Source organism: Halichoeres trimaculatus, unplaced genomic scaffold (genome assembly GCF_033239565.1).
Source record: "Halichoeres trimaculatus isolate MK-OKI-2021-1 unplaced genomic scaffold, fHalTri1.1 fHalTri1_scaffold_16, whole genome shotgun sequence".
Taxonomy (NCBI): Eukaryota; Metazoa; Chordata; class Actinopteri; order Labriformes; family Labridae; genus Halichoeres; species Halichoeres trimaculatus.
This window is the reverse complement of record NW_027437194.1, coordinates 26792213-26815460: the sequence shown is the minus strand read 5'-3', so window position 1 is coordinate 26815460 and position 23248 is coordinate 26792213. Positions and strand designations below refer to the sequence as shown.

Genomic DNA, 23248 nt, shown 5'->3' with positions numbered 1-23248 from the left:
TCTTGGGCACTTTTTTAAGATACTCGCAGGTTACCAGCAGAACCCTGATGGTGGGTGGCCCAGGTTTGCTTACAACCCTCTACGACCCATCATTTCCCCGCTCTTTCACTTCCCCCTCTCAGTTCCTGCTCTGTCCTGTCCTATGTCCTGTCCAAGGTAAAGGTGTAGAGCCCGGAAGTATAACCTGAAAGAAAAAAAAAAATGAAAAGATTATATCATGATTGTTTCATATGGCTGAAGGTCACCGTGACATCCCTTGCAGTGGCGATTGCCCAAAAAAGTGGTGATATGTTCTGCTGTGTGTACATTTCATTGACAAAATATTCTCACTAGAATTCCTTCATCTTTTGTTCAGAATCAGCTACCTATCACAGGTAACTGGCTCCACCTCCTTCTCATTCATCCCCGCAGCGTCTCAGTGCTTTAACACAGTCGGACGCTGGGCGTCTTCTGACTTCAGCGAGGAAGCGTAGAGTGGGTTGTTCCACTGTGGAAACTGGACGGTCATTGGATAAACGCTGGGCTTTGTCCCACCCTCAGATGCTGAGCGTCTCTGGGGGTCTATGAGGCAGTGGGCTGGCCTGAACACTAGGCTTCTGCATGATGATTGGTTGATCTGTCTGAGGCTGAATCCCTTTTTGATTGACAGGGAAATGAGCCAGTCAGGGATCTTGAAATATAACCCTCCACAGGATCATCTTCTGAGTTTTACATTCAGTTGTTTCTGACTGATCCGGAGGCTTTATAGATCCCCAGCAAGTTTACTTTTCTTAAAAACAATGAGCGTTGTGTTAAAGGTTCTCTCTCTTTTAACCAATAAGCAGCTACAGCTACAGCTGTGGAGTTTCTACCCCTGTCACTCACACTTACAGCCTGTCGTAGTCTCATGTAGCAGCTCCAGCTGCCAACAATTTATGTTTAAATAAATAAACAAATTTATGATGTAGGCTGGAAAAAAATGAGCTTCCCCTCCTTGACTGACCACTGGCCGCCACTGGTCCCTTGCGAGCACTAGACCTTGAAACCAGCTGCACGTCATTGTGAGTGTGTTAGCATACTGATGTTAGCATGAAGCCGGGACCACTGGTATGTCACAGCCGGGCACAGTCCCTGACCTTGCTATGGAGCATCAGTTTTGTCATTTTCGTGAAACTTTGAGCTTTGATTTTAAAACTTTTCATTAAAATGCATTCAAGTAACAATTAACACTTTCTTACAAGCTCCCAAAAAGCTATTAGGCTGTGAAGGTCATGAGGGGGTAATTGTGTCATTAGCTACTTGTCACTGGAAGTGTTTTCATTGAGGCGACACAGGCTTAAATATCTCTTTAAAACGATTACTAATCTGGACTCACACTGAAATCATAAGACTGGACTCAGCCATTGCCGAGGCGTGCCAAGGAGAGGCTGACAAGAGTTCCTAATGGGTGTCAGATGGGTCAATAGGAGGTTTGAGAGGAGGGCAGTGGCTCAAAGTGGCTCAAAGACAGATGGGTCATTGCCAGATGTCAGGGAGGGGTGGATAATATCTTTCAGGAAGTGGAGCAGATCCCAGCGACTGTGCAGGAGGGGGAGAGGAGGGTGTTTCAGAGAAAGCACATGTTAAATCTACTCATGGAAATCTTTTGAAGACCTCATTAAGACGGAGATGATGGAGACATTAAGTTCATGTTATGAGGGTCAAAGGAGGTGATGGCGAACTGATTGAGAGTCTAAAAGCAGAGGACGAGTGGAGCAGAAGCAGGAGAGGAGGATTTGTCCGATCTATGTACGAGGAGACTGGAAATGTTCCCAGCTGCCTGAAGCCTCGTCTGCTTAAAACACCAGGTGGTTTACAGCCGGGGGGCAGGTGAGAGCAAATCGACAGGCTCGGAGGAAAAGGGGAGAAGGTCTAAAGGGGAGAAGAGGGCAGGTTTGAAATGCTGGGGTCAGTGAGGACAGCAAGATGGAGTCATCTGGAGGGGTCAAAGAAGGGGAGGAGGCAGAGAAATCTTATGATAGCTGAATGTTAATGCTGCTGTGGAGGAAACCAGTTTAACAGAGAGGAAATCCAGAGCTGGTCAACATAAAGAGCCGTGCACCGAGGACCTCCCTCTTTCCTCTCTCCTCTCTCAGGAGGCCTGGAAACAGGCAGGGCCGTGGAGTACGTCAGGGATTATGGATATTTATTGTTTCAGAGCTGTCATCGTAGGGCCAGAAAAATTCTATTTGTGTCCCTGCTCGTTTGATAAATGTCCTCAGCCCTTTTTGTCCTTATTAGATGCTGGATGTTTCAATGCTGATGAAAAATCTGATGTGGGCATGATGCCAGCTTAAATCTTACATTTATGCACAAAGCTCTTTTGATGTTTCCAAAACCTAGAGAGGAGAAGAAGTCATTTCTGAATATTAAATGAGGGTGAAGAGCAGAGATAAAACTTTCAGCGTAGATTATTTTCTACAGATTTACTGAACACAACACAGAGACCTTAGCTTTTGAAACATATTACATCATGGAAAATGACAAAAACAAGAACATGATATTTACGACTTGTTTAATGTTCCTGTTTGACCTCAATTCTCCAGATTTAATCTCATCACATCTCAGCTGCTCGGCGGTCATTTGATCAGCTTAACTTAATTTGAGATTTGCTTTTCCATCTCAACACAATGTCGATGTACATTTGGATATTATGTTAGCATTCATGTTAGAATGTAGCTCTTCAACAGGTTTAAAGTTTTATTTTTTATTTTTTGCATTTTTTGTATATATTAGTCTGAAAAATCTCTCTGCCTCAACTTTCACCCAGTCTATCAGTCTAATCTCCAGTGGTGCAATACTGTCTTGCAAAAGCTTCTCAGCCTCACTTTTTTCCCCCACAGAACCTGCTTTTGTGTTTCTCCCTCCAAAAAAGAGCTCACAGAGATCTGATTTAGCCCCCAGTTCAGCGTCTTTTCTGTGCAAAACACCTTTCCCCAGCTGGTTTGCTCTGAAACATGCCTTAAAGAGGGGGTACTGCACTGTTTTTTCATTCTGATACCGTAGTGGTAGCTTTACATAATTTACAACTCAAATAAGTACTTGTATCTCTCACAGTGGTGGTTTATAAAACCTTTATTTCAGCATCTGTCTGAAATACTTTGTTTCAGCTGTCGTCTCTTTAAGACTCCCCACTCCAGGAACCCCCTTGCTCCTGATTGGCCAGCCCTCTGGAGGCTTGTCAGGGGCAGTCTGAGGTATGGACAGACCTTGGTGTTTGAGTTCACTGACAGATTTGGGGATATATACAACATATGAACATGAAGAGGTTGAAAATCTGGCATTGTGACTTTATATCCATGTTTGTAAGATACGGGAAGCAGCATGACCCATCTTTGATCGAACCCAAAACACCACCCTGATATCTGGATGTAATATGTGACTATACATTGTTTATTTCCATCTGATGGGAAATCAAACATTAAATGTTAAAGAATAACGGAGATTGTGTGGTTTGAAAGCACATGAGCATAAAATCTCGGAACGTAGAAAAAAAAGAAAAAAACGTTTTGTGTTTTATCTGCTTCTCAAACCCCTCACTCCCTCTGTTACCTTTTGAGTGTTTTTGGCGTAACATATGTTATGAAAATGCTACAAGGAGAATCCGTGTTAATTGGACTACCTCACCACCTTTTGGACCAGGGTGTCAAGCACACTGTCGTGAAGACGTGACTTTCAACCAGGCATGTGTTTGTTATGACAAGACGATTTTTTACGATATTTTTACTTGATACAGCGCAACGAGGTAAGGTATTTATCAGTACAGTTACATAGGGCTTTATAACTTATGTAACCCCATAAATTACATAGCATAACTTATGGTTGCATCTTGTCATGATTGAAACATGACAACATGTAAACATAAGTTTGTAACCTAGTTTTGTAGCCAGTTGTATTTAGCGCAGCTGACAGCCCGGTGCTCTAAGACATGTCTGTAATGTGTAAAGTTTGTGAATCCTGGTTATGTCCTGCCAGTCATCTACCAAGCAGAGCTAACGTAACCTCACTCTTCATTTTATTGATAGACTCTCAAGTTTGAACAGACCACTGCAGAATAACTGCTGATTGTGGGTTGGAATCAACATTAGCACAAACAGGTTAGCTCCTGTTTTAGCCTTAAGCTTGTGCTCTTTCTCTCTCCTGTTTATCTTTCTTCTGCTCTTCTGTCCTTTTTCTGTCTGACAGTTAGGCTCATGTGTCTACCATCACTACAAAATTAATCACAGAAATTGTTTTTAGCAGAGAAAAACACACATCTCTCTTCTCACTGCTAAATTTCATCAGCCGGTGTGGTGTTGTCATAGAGACAACACCACCATTAATCCCGACCCTGTATTTGCGCTGATAATCTCATTTTAAAGTGTAGATTACAACCAGGCTTCTATCAAGAAGGGATAGAATCACTAGGAAAGTCCTCACAGTCACTTTAAAATATAGTGTGCGTTGTGTGTCTGATCTGTCACTATTATCTTTAATGTTATAAAATGTTTCAGCTCTGCTTCTTTTCAATTCAGGCTTCATCACATGTCTCACCCAGGCTCAAACCTTCATAACAAGGTTAGAACAAAACTACTTGAACAAAATCCACCGTCATTTCTCTTGTGATGGATTTTTTTTGTTCATGAATGCAGAGAAATGTGTCGGTAATTTCTCCACTGATGGTGTCTTTGACATTAGTAAGATGTGTTTTTGGCTGAGAAATCCTCTTATGTTGTGTTTTTAAAAAATCAGATACACTACTTAAACTGTGAACCCTTGCTTTGGAAAAAGTAAATAAATAATGTTTCTTTAGGATGGTCATCTGACGCTTACATGTGAGTGAGTACAGGTTTTAAAAAGTACTAAAAAAAGAAGTTAGAAATCCTGTCCCTGGTGTTTCCAGGTAAAACTGTTCCTGCTCTTCTAGTTCCCAGGCCTGCTTAAGGAATTTAACAGGATTTCTTAACAACTCCACATTTTACTCTGAGTCATAAACTGTTTTTTGTTCCTTCTTAGACAATTTACTGAGAGTAACTAAGTTGTCAATAACCTCCAGCTTTGTTAATTTTGCCTCTACACGCTGTAATTTCCCCTCTGCTTCTCGGCTTCACCGTGTGACAAAACAGTCAACAATAGATACTAACAATAAATCCCTGGCCCCAAGGTTCCCACTTTCATTCGGACACCATGTCTCTATACTTCCTTTGAGTAGCCTTCTTCCTTTCTGCTGCTCAGTCGTTTTTATAGATGGCACCGACTCCTACCACATGACAGTCACAAGGCATAGCTACAGCAGAGCTCCCCTTTCTCAGGAGCAGATTTTATTTATGTTCATTCTCCAAACAAATTCTCACTGTTGATCAAATCAATCCACAAAAGAATACCTCCCTCACAATCTGCAGACATTTTTTTTTTTTTTATCCCAGTGATGTCATTTCAGAGAGAAATGTAATAAATACGATGAATAGAAATAAATTTAATAACAACCAGCCATTCAGTACTGTAATGTTTTATGCATGGTCCCCAGTCTGACTCAGTGAAGGCCTTACAACATGAAAAATATTCAAACCACATGAGCGAAACAGAGAGTTAGCAGCAAGGCCTGCTGAGGAAACATCCTCCTGTTTGGGTTTCAGTACAGCAATTTGGGTTTTGTCTTTCTATCACATGCTGTTGAAAAACTATTTCTGAGTTGTAATGAAAAAAAAACTCATGAAGAATAATTTGAATCAAATCCAATTATGAAAAACAGGATTTAAAAGGCACAAAATGTTGAATTAAAAGTGTAATTTGGGGTTCGTTTTTCTCCAGACACGCAGGGCCAAACTGGTGCTCACTGAGGTGGAATTCGTACATCACACAGGCCAAGTTCATTCATTCAATTGCATACTTTATGCACAAATTACTCCCGCCCCGGTGGTTTCATTGTATGACGAGGACAAACACTTTTTATGTCATGATTTTGGGCACCAAGGACGGAGGCAGAGCGTACCAATCCCCTCGTCTGCTTGTAATTGATGCAGCATGAAAAACATTTAAAGCACTTTTGACACAAACCACCACCCAAAAACACATTTACTACACCGTGAAAATTTGCATAAGTTGTTTTATTCATAGTTATTGTCCTTTTTATATCTCTTTTTTTTAATTGTTTTGTTTTTTTGTTGAGGTGGACATCCCATAACGTAAGCCTGAAGCCCTTAGCTGAGTTGTTTGCACATCATCCTCTAAACTGAAAAGAAAGGGTAAGAGGAGGAGCGGAGCGGGGACGACGTTCCTCCTTCTCTTTCTCTCGCTCGCAGCTCCTTATCTCACTCACAGCAGCCTAACTCAACCTTTATTTTCACTTGTTTGAACAAAGAGTGTACCTTACAGTATATTTACACATCATACTGACTGGCTGTTTGACAATTTTTCCACATAGATAATGGAAGGAAGAAGGATAATAAGGAAGATTGAGCTTTCAACGTTTGCGTCTTTGTTTTCATGTTTTTTATTCTACAGTCTCACTCTTCTTGGATCCACTTTCTCCTCTCATGCTTACTTTGTTTCCCCATCATCATCATCATTGTCATCATCATCATCATCATCATCACCATCATCATTGTCATCTTTTCCATCATCATCATCATCATCATAGGATTATAATCATTGTTACTATATTGATATAACTCTTTTTCAATAGATTCCTCTCTGACAACTGTACAATCGTACACAGTGTTTGACTTTAATATATATTTTTGGGAATATATTATTAAAACCTAAGAAAAGAGGAACATAATCCCAAAGAAAATATATTAGTATCCCAAAGTAACAAAATCATGCATTTTTCTAACGTATTCGTCCATAAAAACGAAACAAAATAAAAAGTAACGTAATGGATGGGATCTGGTTTTATTTACAAATTGATCTTGGCACTGTTTTTGTTTTCTCTTGCTGGAAACTGGAATGATCTTAAAGGATACTTTTTTCAACTTTATGGAGCACAACACTCTCCCGGTGTTAGAAGTCAGTGACGAAACCTGCAGTCAAAAGCAGGTTTGAGAGAGACATATTCTTTTTTTCAAAGCACATAAAACATAAAATAAAGAAGGGGGAGAAAAAAAGAACATTAGAGTCGATTGGGGGCAGTAACAGAAAGAGTGTGTGGAAAACACATTTCACTTCAGCTTTACACTGTGGCAGTTTCCTCTTTTTTAGGCAGAAACCCTGTGACATCATGTCTACTGACTTTTTTTTGTTGTTTTTTTTTTCCTCAGAATCTCAGGCTCGCTCTGTGTTTTAACAGGTGCACTCACTTGGTTACCATTGTTAGGGTGAAAATCCAAAAAGAGAACATTGATTCTGTCAAAATTCGTCTTGTAAAGCAGCATTAATTGACTCTGGCAAATAAAATAAAGTAGACAAACGTAACAGAAAACCACCAGTACAGACCCGCGCCCTCAGTTTTTGGCAGGCAGGTAGGGCTAGCTGTATACTATTCCAGTGTTGCCTTGTCAGACAAGGTGTGTCGATGTCTGTGTGTGTGTGTGTTTGTAGATGTGTTTGGGTGTCTCTGCATACTCATATTCAGTGCAAACACATTGGGTAAAAATCCCATGTTGACCACAGCTCCTCAGCTCTGTTGTTTCTTTTGAAACACTTGAATCTACAGTATGGTCCATCCCGTCCATCCTACCACCTCACTTCCTCTGCTGCTTTCTTTTGCACCTTTCCAAAGAGATAAACCACCGGGCAGACTGACATGCCTTTTTGTTTATCCAGCCTGATGGCGGGTTGAATGCCGCCTTACCCACCCTCCCCCCCAGTTGCCCCTCGCCACCCAGCCTCGGGTCCTAGCACAGCCCGATGTACTTGAGATTGTTCTGGATGATCACGTCCGTGACAGCATCAAACACAAACTGGATGTTGCTGGTGTCGGTGGCACAGGTGAAGTGTGAATAGATCTCCTTGGTCTCCTTGTTGCGGTTCAGGTCCTCGAACTGCCGCTGCACGTAGACGGCCGCCTCCTCGTAGGTGTTCTGACCTTTGTAGTCAGGGAAGCACACTGTCAGAGGAATGCGCTTGATCTTCTCTGCCAACAGATCCTTCTTGTTGAGGAAGAGGATGAGCGACGTGTTGGTGAACCAGTTGTTGTTGCAGATGGAGTCGAAGAGGCGCAAGCTCTCGGCCATACGGCTCTGTGAGGAAAAGAACACAACACGAAACAGGTTGTCAGACCATGAAGTACATTTCTTTTGAAGCAACAACCCACTCTACCCCAACAATCAGACCTCTTTCTACAGACGGAGAAGGCTTGGCCCTTCATTGGGCAAGTATCTGCTTTTGGTAACTTCCATGTGTTACAGTTCCCACCCTGTGCTCCCCCCTGAGTGACATCAGAAACTTGGTCTTTACCCAGCGTCTTAGCAAAGATCACCCTGTGTCACAGCACATTGACCAATTAGCAGAGACCTGGACACATTCAACTTCCTCTTTTCTCTGATGGAAGAAAAAGGTCAAAGTGCGCCTCCGCACATGGTACATTTAGGATCATAACACCAAAGCGAACCATGATAAGCTAATGATACCCACACATTCTATAGTTGAATAGTTGTGCAAAGTCATGACATAAAAGTTGTTTGTGGAGATTTATATTTGACCATACAACCTCTTCTAGTAAAAACTGGTCAGTCCAGTTTTGGACTTATGCCCTATGCCTCTAACAAGCCATACTCAACGCTTCTTTGTCTTTTACAAAGCAGGCAAGAAAGTTTAGAACAGTAGGTTTAGTGCTGCCTAATGTTGTAATGTCACCATAAAGTGATTCAGAGTGAATCTAAGTCCATTTCCAGAAATTTTGAAGCAATAAATTGTAAATGCGAAGGATTTTTGTCAGTTTGTCTGATGGTTCTAGCATGATGTTCTCGTGGTCTGAAATGCCAGCAGTGAACTTTCTGTGACCACACACCAAGGTTATAATAGTTTTGGATTTGTCATTATAAGTTAGTTTTAGTTAGTTTTGACATTTTATTTTCTACATTACAGTTTAGTTTTAATTAGTTTTAGAGTGAGCATTCTAGTTTTAATTTAGTTTCGATTTTTGCAACAGGGCTACGTTTTAGTTTGGTTTTAGTTTAGTTTTAGTTTAGTTTTAGTTTTTTCATACCTTATTAACCAGGTGCAGGATTCAAAAAGGTCAGAGTAAATATTTTGTCATACTGTTTATTTTCAAGTTCAACACAGTGCTCACTGCTCAGTCAATGCTGATACTGAAATGTTGGCTGATGAAAATAATATAAACTAAGTATAAAAAATATAAGCATCAATTATATAAAATGATGGTAACATAAATTACATAAAAATAATATAAACATAAATTATAAAAAAAAAACAATATGAGCTTCAATAAATAAAAACTTGGACTCTGTAACAATTAAACTATTACAGATGCTCTGATTCATTGCTCCACTACGTTTCGTGGCAGCACAGCGCACAGCCAGTCAGTGCAGTAAACAAGCATGTCCCAGTACATCACTATGATGGTGCCGTACGGCGCCGACAACTGCCGAAAACTGTCTTAAAATTGGTTGGGAAAATGTGTCAGATTAATTTAAATCCTAAAGGCTATTAATATTGTCAGAAACTATAACAAAGGGGTTTTTGTCTATCATTTTAGTTAGTTTCAGTTAGTTTTGTGAACACAAGGTACAGTTTTAGTTTACTTATCGTTTTTCTTTTCTTTTCTAGTTTTTGTTAGTTTGAGTTAACTGAAATGTATTTTAAATTTTAGTTTTTGTTTTTAGTTTCGTTTTCGTTAACTATTACAACCTTGCCACACATGCTACAGCCTTAAAAAGTTTCCTTGGAGTTGTAAGTTGCGTACGCTTGTAAGTTACATGGATCCACTAATCGGTCCGGTATAGATCATTATCGTTTGGTACTGGTCAGATCAGTAAAGTCAGCCAACTGTGTCCTTCTTGGCAGGGGAAATGCAAGCCAATATGCTATAATGGTAAGCGCAGTGAACCCCACAAATAAATTCAACGAAAAAGAAAAACATGATACAGTTTTTTTTTTCAACAGCAGTTTCATGCTGTTTTGTGACCCCATTTTCCAAACAAAGGAAAGTTATCTCTTAAAGTCGACTGGATATTTAAACATGACAGGGTTATGTGTTGTTATTTGTTACTGCTGGGAAGTGACAGTTCTTTCGACCAATCAACGGACTGCATTGTTTATAGCTCCACCTTCTGGGGTCAGATCAGTATGTTTGGCACCCCAACAAAAGGGAACCATAAAGTGGGACGGTACGGGTTGGTAATATGGGGATATGTCCTGGTTTTAGTCAAAAGAAATGCCACAAAGTAGATGCCATAGCAAGACGAACTTAACTTGGTGGAAACAGGGTTTAAATGTTTGAGTGCTGCTGGATTTGTGGGGGGAAAAAATGTCCATATGTAATTTTTTTTTTTTACCACTAATGGAATGAGGAACCAAAAATGTTAACTTTGTTGACCTTAATTTTCTATAAGACAATAAAAACTTTTGAAAAATGTCCCTGAAGTAAAAAAGTCTTGTGGTTTCCTCCAAAAACAGTCTAAGGTTGAAAACTTGAATGTCCTTATAAAGGGCCAGAGAAGCTCAGAAAGGATACCATGTAAGGTTTTAGCTAAATACAGAATGAAATGAAGACAACACAGAAAGAGCAATATCACGTCCAAAGTCATTCAACACAAGTCAAAGATCTCCGCTTGACTAGCCAAAGGTACGCCTGCTCTGTTATGGCAACAAAGACCTGAGCCTCAGACTAAAGAGGACCTGAGTTTGAACTCTCACATATTCCTCTGAAACAGCTGATTACTTCTTTTACCACCACTCCACCTTCCAAAACTGTGAAATGACGAGCCAAATCAGAAGTGTCAGTCTTAATTTACCTCACCATAAATACACCTCACTCCTCTGAGTGTGAGTGCATGAAAATGTGCGTCCACAATGGTGGGAAATCAAAGACTGACTCTGTTTGGACTGAAGACAGACCGCTCTGTCCCTCATACCTCAGGCTGACTGAGACTTAGTCATACTCTGTAACTGGTTGGGTTGTGAAATTTTTCTCAGCTTAACAAAAAATGATCTCCCAAATGTTCTTGGCTAACATTTATTTCCAAAAGGATTTCTGTTATTAGAAGTTCAATGAAGGTAGCTGGGCGCTCGGAGACACCAGAACTTGCCAAGGCCGACGATCAAGATTAACAGAGTCCAAATTCAAAAGTGCAACAACTAAATTTATATATCTGGATCTTCTTTTTTATAGTCGATCAAATCATATTAAATTTCAACTGAAATGAGATCTTCAAAGATATGCTTTAATTCTGAACTTCCACAAACTATACATTCAGTTAATTGTCACTACTGGGCCTCTATACATGTGTGTCAGTGTCTGTGTCCGCCCCAACACCTTCCTCTGCCTGTATGCTGATGTTTCGGTTGTTTTGGGATGTATCTGGGCAGAGAGAAGATGGGGCTACCTCAGCCAATCACAGTGTGCCACAGTGCGCAAGTGACTTTGAGTGTTGAAAACAACAAGTGGAAGAAGCTTTCCTACAGGACTATGATAAAGGGCGTAGCTTGGAGAAAGACAAATACGACCAGAGTGAAACAAAACGACAAACAGATTAAGGTTTTTACAAAACGAGGGTGAAGCTTGGCCTCGGATTTTACTCCCTTTCAGGAACTTTGAGGGAAGCACGGGATAAAGAGTGACGCAAGTTAGCTTTCTGCTAACCAGGTATGTGTTACAATACCTGTGATTAGCTTGTGCTAACATGCCAAGTCAGATGCATGGCTCTCGAGTTTCTCAGTTGTTGAAACGGGATGCTACAGGTGGTTATTAGGATAGTAAGTGTGTTTATGAAGCTTCTATTGGAGGCTGTTGGTGTGTGCTGCAGCTGGCACTGATCCAAGGAGGAGGAGCCTAGTTTAAATGTTGTCTTTACCAACAAGTAACCAAAATTCTTGCAGACCCTACCTTCAAGAAGGACAAATGCATTGATGCTCACATACATGGGGCGCTTGATATAAAATAAAACTATTACTTAACTATTACACCAAACTTCCTTCAAATGTCAGAAAGTTCTTGCTTGTTCGTCAGTCTGAGGAACCACTATTTCGATGCCTCTGTCACAGCTCTGTCAATAAAAGACCCAGTGTGGAATTTAATTGGTCCTGCTTTCCTTGATTCCAAAAAACACAGCAGAAAAACACAGCCCTACTTTGTAATTAAAGATTTATTTCAAAAGTTTAGCATGTAAATCAATAATGTATCACCCTGCCCAGCTGATGAATTAAGATCAGCAAGGCCCATCAATTTGTATCCCCCCAGTGCTTAATGACTTCACCATTTATGAGTAAATGAATCATATTGTACAAGAAACTGAGATGTTCGTAAGGTGGTCATTAAGCACAGTGTTTAATCAGCTCTTCATCACTCAATCAGTGTTTTTATGTAACTTGAGTTTTCAAATATTCATTGACTCGACATGAGACAGCTTCCACTAATTCCACTAACAACATTTTGGATGGACGGAGTAACCTTCAATAGGCTCGTATCTAATTGGCAGGATGTCCAGAAATTTCTGGTTTTGGCGGAGAGACAAAAGTTTGTGTGAAATTGTGTGTGTGAATGTGTGTGTTAAGGAATGCAGCACACACTGTGCCCTTGTGACATTGAATGTATAAGAAAAAAAAAAACGAGAGAAAGAAAAACGGATCTGTTTACGGCTGCTGGCGGCGCGTGGACACTGGCCAGCAGCTTGTGACTGGGAGGCTGTTCGAGGGAAGGCTGCTGTTTAAAAGGTTACAGAAACAACATGATGCTCTGAGCAAATCACAAGATCTGCTCAGCATGAGGAAAGAAAATAGCTCAAGATTAGACAGCTGTAGTGAAGCTGGAAGCTGAACCCAGATCATTCTGCGTTAAAGGTGCAAAGCTGCAGATGTTATCGAGAGGTGGCTTTAGATTTGCTTTACATGATCAATACTCTGAACTAAATTGTTACATTATTTGTCTAAACTCAGATTAACAGCATTGGTAGTTACATGTGACTAATCTGGAGGCTTTGATGCTTGAATCACTCTGTAATACAGATTTATCTCATGACTTTCCTCATGTTCCACTCATTCACCTTACTTAGCCCTTTAAAGAAGTGAAATGATTGACATGAAGCCTGATGTTCCTCTCGGGTCCTTTGGACTCATTTTGCCATGAAAAAAGAGTCATGAGAGCAGCGTCAGTGACACACAGATTTAAGTCATGCAACATCTGTCTCCTCACTGCGCTGCATAGAACATTAACTCTGACAAATCGGTCACATCCTCCAATCTGCTTCATGGCAAGTGGAGACGCTTTATGGACAGTGATAGAGGGTGGGCACGTGACGTCACAGCAAGAGGAAGTCACTGCGGTTACGCCCACTGAGTGGAAGAAGGAGGGAGATGAGTGGCAGCGTTGGCTTAAATACCATTTTAACTAAAAAATGGGGAACAGCTGTTGTGCGATTGATTGTACGAGCAGGTTTGAGAAGCTGTCAGAGCTACTTTTTTTTACAGGCTAACAAAATTGAAAGAAATGAGAAGCTGGATCGCTGCAGTTTGCAGAAACAACTTGAGTTAAGCAACAAAACCTGGATTTGTGGTTCCTATTTCATGTCAGTTAATGTGAATTTATGCTGTAATCTGGGGTAAAATTATACCTTAGATCAACTGATGTTTTGGCTAACACTACTTCTCGATACAGATCTTAATGTTAGCATCTTTCATTCAGCTATACTTTTAATAACTGAAAAAAAAATGTTTTCATTTGCTACTATTTTTCTAGCGAACTGGTGCTGGTGCTCATTCCAGGCCTGACTTAGCACTGCTTTTTTTGTGTTTCCACAGACAAAGCTCTGGCTCCAGGTGCTGAAAACTGGTGCTTTGCAAGCACCAACTCTTCACTGGGCCAGAGCTAAGCAGTGACTGCATCAGGAGTTGGAGACGGGGTTACAGTTACCAAGGATCAGCAGTAAAATACAGTCACTGAAAAAGGAAAGCTGCTGAGTGAGTCGTCTGTTGTTTTGTTCATGTTTCGGTGAAAATAAAGCAGCAATGAATTGTCTTTTATAACCCAGGTCTGTACCTATTTATCTTGTTTAACAGACTAAACAACTTTGTGTTATTTATCTTATATGATGGGATGTCATTTTTACTTCATGTTTGTATGTTCACATTTCTCCTCTGCTCTCTGTATCATGCGCAGCAGAGCCCTGTCCCCATGTGTTCACTGTCAAAAACACATGCCCGCTTGTACACGTACGCGTGCACACACACACACACACACACACACACACACACGCAGACACAGACCAGCATACTCCGTGTAGCAGACAGTCAGGAAAAATAATTTAACACAAATCTCTGCAAATTTTTAAGTGCTCCCAGCATCAACTTTGTTGCCGACCCCCCATGCTGGCGTTTTGCAGTGATGCAATGATGTGGCTTCAACTTGGTTCCTTGCTGGTGGAAAACCAAACTGGTACTAAGGAAGAACGTGATGAGAACCACTTTAGCACAAACACCAGCACTGAATATATTGTTTTCTTGTGTTTTCAGGCTTTGCATTAAAATCAGGTTCATATAACTATCACGTGTGGTGATCTCTGGCCACACGTTGATGTTCTTCGGTAGCTCATAAAAATCAACGTTAAGTACAATTTTCTGTAATTCCACGTCATATTTCACATTTTTCCAGGTGTGTTTACTTCCACACTCCGCCATATTGAGTGAGGTTGGTTTTGAGGAAGAATTCAGAGGAAGAAGAATTCGTTGTTAGCAACTCTCTGGCAGCAGCTAAATGGGCTCCAGTAACTTCTAGCTTGGCGGCATGGATCAGGAATGAAAAAGAGCACAAAAATGTCCTCCTCATGCACAGGTACAGTTATGTAGAAACTAAAGTAGCAGTCTGCAAATCTGCAAGTGAAAAGATGTCAGTCAGATCTGAGCTCCAAATGCAGTCAGAACATCTCTTCTGCCTGCTGTGAGTTCAAAGAGTATGAAGTGTCTGGATTGCAGGACGGCTTGTTCTGATCAAAATCAGGGTGTGTTTTTCTATTTCTAACATCCAGGTTTGCTGCTTTGTGCAACATGAAGATGTGCTGCCATACTGAATTTGTTACCGGTTATGAAAAACCACATCCTCCACTGGGATGAGCCAGAAGAAGACACATTTTTATTGGTGGTCACAGAACAAACAAATCCGTTCAGGAAACCAGTAAGAACAAACTATCTGAAAATGAAACCTCAAACTAGCCACTGGATAGTAAAAAAGAGAAACTCTTCGCTTGCTTGCTGTTTAATAAGCTGATTGTTCACTGAAATTACCAACCACAGAGCGAGAGCCAGCTTCATCTGCCTATAAGCAGACGTCAGGGTTAAAGCTGCTCCTCCTCTGTGCTCCTGTTGTCTCACACGTTGCCTCACATTAAGTCTGAAACATCAGCTCCTCTCTGTGTGAAGTTTAAATCTCCAGAGACTGCACACTACACAAAGTCATGCCCTGCTGTTTGACCTCCCTCCTCCTCTTCCCAGGGTGTCCAAATAAGCACCCAGCTGCTAGGAGAGGATGGCAGGAGACAGTCAGCTGGGTCCCAGGAGAGTCTTCACCTGGCGAGGAGCGCTCACACGGTAAGAGTGTCTGAATGGGGAGTGGGGGAGGGTGGGGGAAGAAGGATCCAGGGGCAGTGAACACCCACTGATTCATAGATAACACACACACAGATTTACCCCTCGCTGCCTGGAGTCGTCCAGAGGCGAGGGACTTAATTATGCTTAAGTATTAATGAGGAAGTTCAACCCAGAGTCATTGCTTTGTTGGCCGTAAAAACAAATCACTTAAGTGTGCAGCCACCCTTTTGTGATTCATTAAGGTTCATTTTAAATGTCACTGCCTGACAAGAAGGGCTGCGCTGCACTTATCAAGCCGAATGATTCTCCCTGTCATCATGTTCCGTCTGCTCCACCTGATTTTTTTTTTCTTAGCTTCCTTTCTTTCTGTTTTCTCTGTCTTTAATTACCTTCCTCTGTGTGTCTGTGGGCAGCAACTGTGCTGCATGTACAAACAAACAATTAAAACTACACACACTTGTATTCTTGTGCTACAGCTATGAGCTAACTACACCTATCTGTTGATAGAGCTGAGTGTATCTGTTCTCTGCCTGTGTGGTGGAGAATAATAACATGGCTTCCTCATCCAATCAGCGCTGACGTTGTGTAATGTTACATGGAAAAGCTTTGTGTAGCACTTAATCGTCTGACTGGAGGTCGTCGTAGATCATTTTGATCACATTAAAGACAAATTCAATCTAAACGCACACGATGAGGAAGCTTTTGTCATCACATCTGAGATATAGGTTGGAAGTTATGTGGACCACTGTGTGAGAAGATGCTGTCAAAAACACATGACATGATTTTTTTATTATTATTATTATTATTGTGTCCACCAACAATCTCATTCCAATTCCTGGAAAGCTCTTTTACAAATGAATCAATTCAATTACATGACAGTAATTCCTTTGATGCACGACGCTGCGGCTGCGTAAGCGAGAGTATTACTGAATACATGAAAGACACGGTGCTGACGTGCAGTATGCTCTTGTGTTTCTTGAGGTTCAAAGCCCTCCATGTACATTTATCAGTTTGTGCTAACTGGCTGCACTGAAAAGCAAAAGTGAAAACTTAAAGATGAGAGCATGAAACACTTGTGCAGGCGTCTTTCATGTGACAGGTAATTCATCTGCTGAAAACAGCAGAATCACGGCCGATCCTGCAGCCTCTGACTTCCTTTGTGTTTGGCTTAAACAAGCACCAACCTGACATCTTGGCTTTTCATTTTCACTTCACACACACACACACACACACACACACACACACACACACACACACACACACACACACACACACACACAGGATTCACTGCGGTTGCTCGACCCCAGCCGCTGCTTATAAACCTGCTCTGGTTCATATTCATAATGACGCAGCCACTAACATCGCACACAATGCATACATGCACGTATACACCGCGCGCAGCCTCTCCAACGCTGCTGTTTGTTGTACAACTCCCTCCTCCCTCCTTCTCATCCTCTCTTCCCTAGTCACAGCTCACTGTCAACAGCACAGGACTAGGAGCATTTGACTGGCCTGTTGCTAAGCAACAGTAACCAAGGAAACGGATTCATTATGAAGACAGGGATGGGACGGGGAAAATGCATCAGGGAATGGGTTGATGGGTAAATGTTGTACTGTAATTATTCTGGTGTATTTTCTGTCTTGTGTGAGGTGGAGCGTTGAAACTGAACCGTGCTGATCCGCTCTGATGAAGTTTTTAAGATCACTGGGTTGATCCCTGTCATCTCAGATTTAACACATTATCCTCCAACAGAGACATTAGACGCAATAAAAACTGTTTGACAGAGTTACACACACATGGAAACCAAAGAGCCTCTCAGAGCTGAGGGTAGCATGTGTGTGTGTGTGTGTATATACTGTGCTATAATGGGCAAAATTATTCAACCATCACCTTGAATTTTCCTCTTCTATCATCCATCCTGTTGCTTGACACAAGAGAAAACACGCTTTCTAGCTGCTTACAAATGTGCTCAACTGAGCGTACCCCTCCAATTCACTGAATTTTATCACTTTCACTTTAAAGAGGGGGTACTGTGCCACAGTAACTATACATGAATTACAGCTCAAAATATTCCCTTTCATTTTCACACTGAAAGAAACTCCTTTTTTAGCTTCTGTCTGAAACACTTTATTTCAGGTGCTGTCTCTTTAAAGGTGCAGTGTGTAGAAGTTGGCGGTATTTGGTTGAATAGGAACGGTGAAAACGAGGAGTATCTTAAAATAAGTAAACAATAATTCAAATAAAACTTTTGTTTTCTTTTCATTAAGTTAGAAAAAAGCTTTCTATGAGGCACAGATGGCCTAGTGGTATTGGTTCACCCTTTATCAGGTAGCCCAGGTTCAAGTCCAGCCTGTTTCCCACATGTCATTCCCCTCTCTCACCCTGTTTCCAACTCTATCCACTGTCCTATCCTCTCAGATTAAAGGCATAAAAGCCCCCCAAAAAACTCTAAAAAGGAAAAAAGCTTTTTATAGCTTTCTTTCTTTTATTTTCCATCATATCAACAGTGAAAAAAATGAATCTGTCACTGCAAACAGAAAATAATCTCAATTCACAAAATATTACCAGGAAAAAAAGTAAAACATAAGTAAATAAAGAGCGTATCGGGACATCACTGCTGGTCCTGTTCACAGAGGCAGACATAACTAACGGCCATGTTTGTCTACAGCAGATTTTAGGGGACAGAAAGAGCGAAACGTGGTTCTCAATATGAGCCTGGCCTCTGGTTCTGAAATCTGAACCTAAAGTCAGGCAGAGAAGAAGAGAAGGGGCGGTTGTTGTTTTTACAATAGAAGACAAAAACAAGAAGACATCAGTTGTAGCTGATGTTAATAAAGAAGAAGAGAGAGAATATTTTTGTTGTTTTGCACGAAGGAATTTGGATTTGGTAGTGGCCATTGGTCTTTTAAACGGTTGTAGGTGAGTCTGATTGAAACAACGCACCAGTGAAATACACTGACTCTGTATTTATTTATCTATTTATTTGTATTATGCTATTTTTGTTTGGATGCTTTTTTTCTGTGTTTGAGTTGTAAGAATGTATGTTTTATCTCTTGTTGCAAATCAAATTGCCCCTCAGGGACATTAAAGATTTTCAATTCCATTCCATTTCTGAACCGCTTATCCTGATCAGGGTCGCGGGTGGCTGGAGCCTATCCCAGCTGTCATTGGGCGAGAGGTGGGGTACACCCTGGTCGCCAGCCAATCACAGGGCTGTCACATAGACACGGATAACCATTCACTCACACACTCACACCTACGGATAATTTAGAGTGATCAATTAACCCTGATTTTCAATTCAATTTTGACAGTTGAGAGTGTGTTATGATGGAGAATCACAAACATGCATCACATGAGAGTAAATCATCACATTTTGGTCCAAATAGATCAGGAATGAAGAGAAACTGGGACAGACAACGACTAACAGGAGAGTAAACATGGGTGTAGAGTTTCCAAGCTGGGTGTCATCAATGAAAAAAGTTTAGTCTGAAGGAAAACGCTAAAGTTGGCTGTTTTTTACTCCACAGGTAATGCAACATCTAACAAATGTCAGCGTTTCTCTGTCTGAGAGTTTTCTTTCCTCTCTGACAGTCAGAGGTGGATTGGTGCCTCAGTATTGAAGGCTAGCTCTGTCAAACAGAACATGAGCTACCAGAGGGTGATGAGGCTGTCGTGAAGCTTTCTGCTCATCTACATGATGATCAGAATAAATGAGGCTATCTCCCTGATCCTGTTTGATCTGAGACTCACTGAGTGATGGGATGTTTTGGTAACAGATGGGCTGGTTCTAAAATCTGAATGCTCCATGTCAGTTAAATCATAATTTTTAAACACAGCTCAAGCACAAACCCCCTCCACTCTGATTAGTCAGCTCTCTTGAGGCTTTTTAATAGCAGAGCTATTAGCAGACCTTGGTGTTTGAGGGCCGTGAAGATCTGTTGCTATTTGTAGAATGGAGTGTTTTGATCAGTGTGCAGACAGATTCAGGGATTTCTACGACATATGAATACACAGGGGTTTGAAATTCAGCACAGGTTAAGTTTGAGCATCCAGCTTTGATACTCCATATCCAGGTTTTTCAGAAATGGAAAAATGCATGAGCCCAACTTTAATCCATTAAAAGAGAAATCAAAGAGTCAGCTGCACATCAGCTAAAACTGACTTTCACGCTTGTTCAGGAAGTTGAATCGGACACTGTGTTGAGGTTGTTTCATCTCATTTCATTTTGTTTCACATCATAAAGTAGGAATTTCACCATACAAAATACATTTTGTACTCGTGGAGTCAGTCAGGACTAAATATAGCCAAATAAAGTCAGCGTTTACATCATGTTAAAGGCTGTAAAACTGGATCTACAGGAAACAGGCTGAGATGTATGAAAGCTCTCTTCAGTAAAACAGCTAAGTTATAGCATCAGGATGTCATAACCAAGAAGCCTGAAATGATCAATTACAGACTGTATTAGGAATGGTTGATAGAGGGGTGATGATTTTCCAATCCTTAGATATATATTACATCACAACCAAGTTGATGCAAGTATTATTTCATTTTAGGAGTATGATTTGTCATCTTTGCGTGCTTGCTTGTAATATGGTATTTACGCCAGATGGTTGCATCTTAAAGCTATATGCCAGCTGTGTTACATAACAAAAGAAGAATGGGAAGCGCATTGAAAAACAAGAAGAAAACACAAACAATAGTTGCTGGAGATGCAAGGTGTAAGGTCGCCGTCAGATTCAGAAACAAATTTGCAAAAGATTGAGCATGGCGGTAAAATGTAGACGCAGCCCGCTGCTGCGTCACAGACACAAACACTCCTGGTTTCCTTCACTCACAGTGGGTTTGAAAGCAAAGCAGCTCGAGGATGCAGGAATTCATTGTGGAGCTTTCCTGCTGTAGATGTTGGAGAGGCTACAACTCATACTGGCATCAATCCTCTACAATGAGATTAAGAGCACACTGAGTATTAGGTTTAGTGCTGCTGCAGAGTGTAAGGGTGTGGCCTGATGTCTCACAACTGTGTGCCATGGATGCTTGTAGGGCCTCTTTCACACTTGTTCAGGGGTTTTGTGCAACATCAGGAGTTTTTGGCCTCTGGTTAGCTCAGATATTTTATTTAAAGCAGCATCTGTTGAGGTTAAACTGCATCAGACTGAACATACACCATCCATAGAGATCATCACCAAACAAGATCTGCACCCTTGTAAACATCTGGGGCTGTTTTATAAAAAAGAGTGTGTATCTGAGGCAGAACATGCTTAAACAAACTTAAATCTGCACACATCCTTGCATGAAGTGAGATCATCTGTTTGTCTCCCACTGTGATCTTACTGAGCTGAAGTTTGATCTGTGAATGTAAGTTTGTATGTGTTGGTTTCATCATATCCCATGTGTGGATCCTGATGTGATTCACTGAGTGTGATAATATGCAATTATCAGGTAAGAGGCAGCCATCCATGACTTACTCTTGCACTTTTCTCATTAAAAGTATGTACAGGTGATGGAGGTGTGACAGGAGTGTGTGAAGCAGCTGTTGCTTTTTCTCTGCGCTGCACAGAGTATTTTTAAAGCTACTGTCACTGTGCAGCTCATGTGCTGATATTAGGTGGATTTCAGTTCACTGGGTGTTTTTAGGTGGTTTCAGCAGGACCGCAGCGGAGCGGATCCAGTGTGAGTTGATGCTTTAACTTAACTTAACTAATAGAAACCTATGTGACCCAGTGCTGTGATGGAGAGGAGCTGTACTGGAGACACATCTGGTGTATTTTGGCCATAGCTGTCCACAAGAAAAAAGCCATTCAGGAACAGCCTGATCATTACAGTCCAATAAATGTCCTCTAACCGTCGCTAAGTTGCTTTGAAAAGGTCTCGACTTCACATCATCTTATGAATCTGTTTCATTGATATAAATAAAAAAAATAAAAAAATCCTGGAAAATTTAAACTGCAGCTTATTTGCAGATATCTGATCAGCCCTCTCACTAGTGATGCAACCACAGCAAATGATTCCTCGAAGTTTGTTTTCCTTAAAGTCATCATCAAGTTAAACTTCAAATTCAAAAAGGTACTTTCTTGTCTCTAAACACTCAGGTTTAACTATATCCCCTTAATCCTTTTTTTTTGTTCCTCCATTTTTTTTTACTGGGCGCAGCATTTGTGTATTATTGTTTTAGTCTGTGAGCTGCTTAAAACTCTAGATTAAGAAATCCATTCCTCTTTCATGAACATAAACCCTAACTGTAAGACCCCGCTGATCACATCACGGGGAAAACTGATCCATGAAACATAACTGTCATCTCATGGACCAGGGGTCTGCAACCTGCGTCTGAAGTCACAAGCAGCTTTTGAGCCTCCTTGTAGGCTTCCACTGGCCTTGACAAAAAAAAATTAATAAAAAGATGAAATTAAAAAAAAAAATCATTAACATGATAAAAGTTATTTCTTAATCTAATTTTTCTTATTAATTTATTAATTAATTAATTTATTTATTTTTATAATTTTCAAATTTCCTTTTTATAATAATTATTATAAAAAGTCACATAGGTATATATATATATATATATATATATATATATATATATATATATATATATATATATATATATATATATATATATATATATAATTAATATAAAAAAGTAAATTTGAAAATTATAAAAATTAATAAATAAATTAATTAATTAATTAATTAATTAATATATATGTTTAGATAGATAGATAGATAGATAGATAGATAGATAGATAGATAGATAGATAGATAGATAGATAGATAGATAGATATAGATAGATAGATAAATGTATGTAAATATATTAACATATATATATACATAAATATATAATAAATTTTGAACAATATGAAAAGGACTCAAAAAGGCCCGTGAGAGCCTGAAATGTAACCATGACCCAAAATGTCACAGGAAAAATGTAATAAAAGCCGAAATCCAACAACTGGTTGTTAATGTAACAAAAGTGCAGAGTCCATTGTGTAACAAAAAAAAACTGATATAAAACCCCAAAATGTAACAAGTTTTTACATTTTGGGGTTTTATAATATTAATTTCCAATTAATTGGAAAGTTAGCCTACACATGCTAACTACGCTCCTGTTTGGGGTTTCCTTTTGTTATTACAGTTAAAAAACAGACTAAGAATAAAACTTATCAAAGTTTATAAGCTATGTTGTTTTGCAGCTTGAGACAGCTTTTCTTTGTTGAAGATGGGGCAAAATGGATCTTTTGATAGTCAAGAATGCAGACCGTTGATACAGGTTCATGTCCAGACTAACAACATAATTTGCTAAAAAAAAATAAAAAAATCAAAGAAACAAAACAAGTGCAATTAACCGCAAAGAAAACAAAAAAGGAAGAAAAAAAAGAAAACTGAAGACATATTTTCTAAATACAGAAATGTAATGGCTGCATTCCACAAAAATGTAAATGCATAAAACGTGGTAAGTGAGTTCAATACAGGGATTGATGTAAACAACCGCGTTCTGGACAGTAATGCTGTTTACTCTTTATAATGGATTTCTCCAAACACATTAGTGGGAGGAA

The 23248-nt window shown here is 40.1% G+C and overlaps 1 protein-coding gene across 1 annotated transcript in view; it reads right to left on the bottom strand.

Annotated features, from left to right (window-relative positions):
* Nucleotides 1-6085: 6085 nt before the first annotated feature.
* gnaz (guanine nucleotide binding protein (G protein), alpha z polypeptide) overlaps nucleotides 6086-23248 on the bottom strand; it is a 47771-nt gene continuing 30608 nt past the window's right edge. Inside the window, exon 3 of the mRNA XM_074690401.1 lies at nucleotides 6086-8177. Within this exon, the coding sequence (XP_074546502.1) occupies nucleotides 7833-8177 (345 nt within the window). The 3' untranslated portion in view covers nucleotides 6086-7832. The remainder of the gene's footprint in view (nucleotides 8178-23248) is intronic.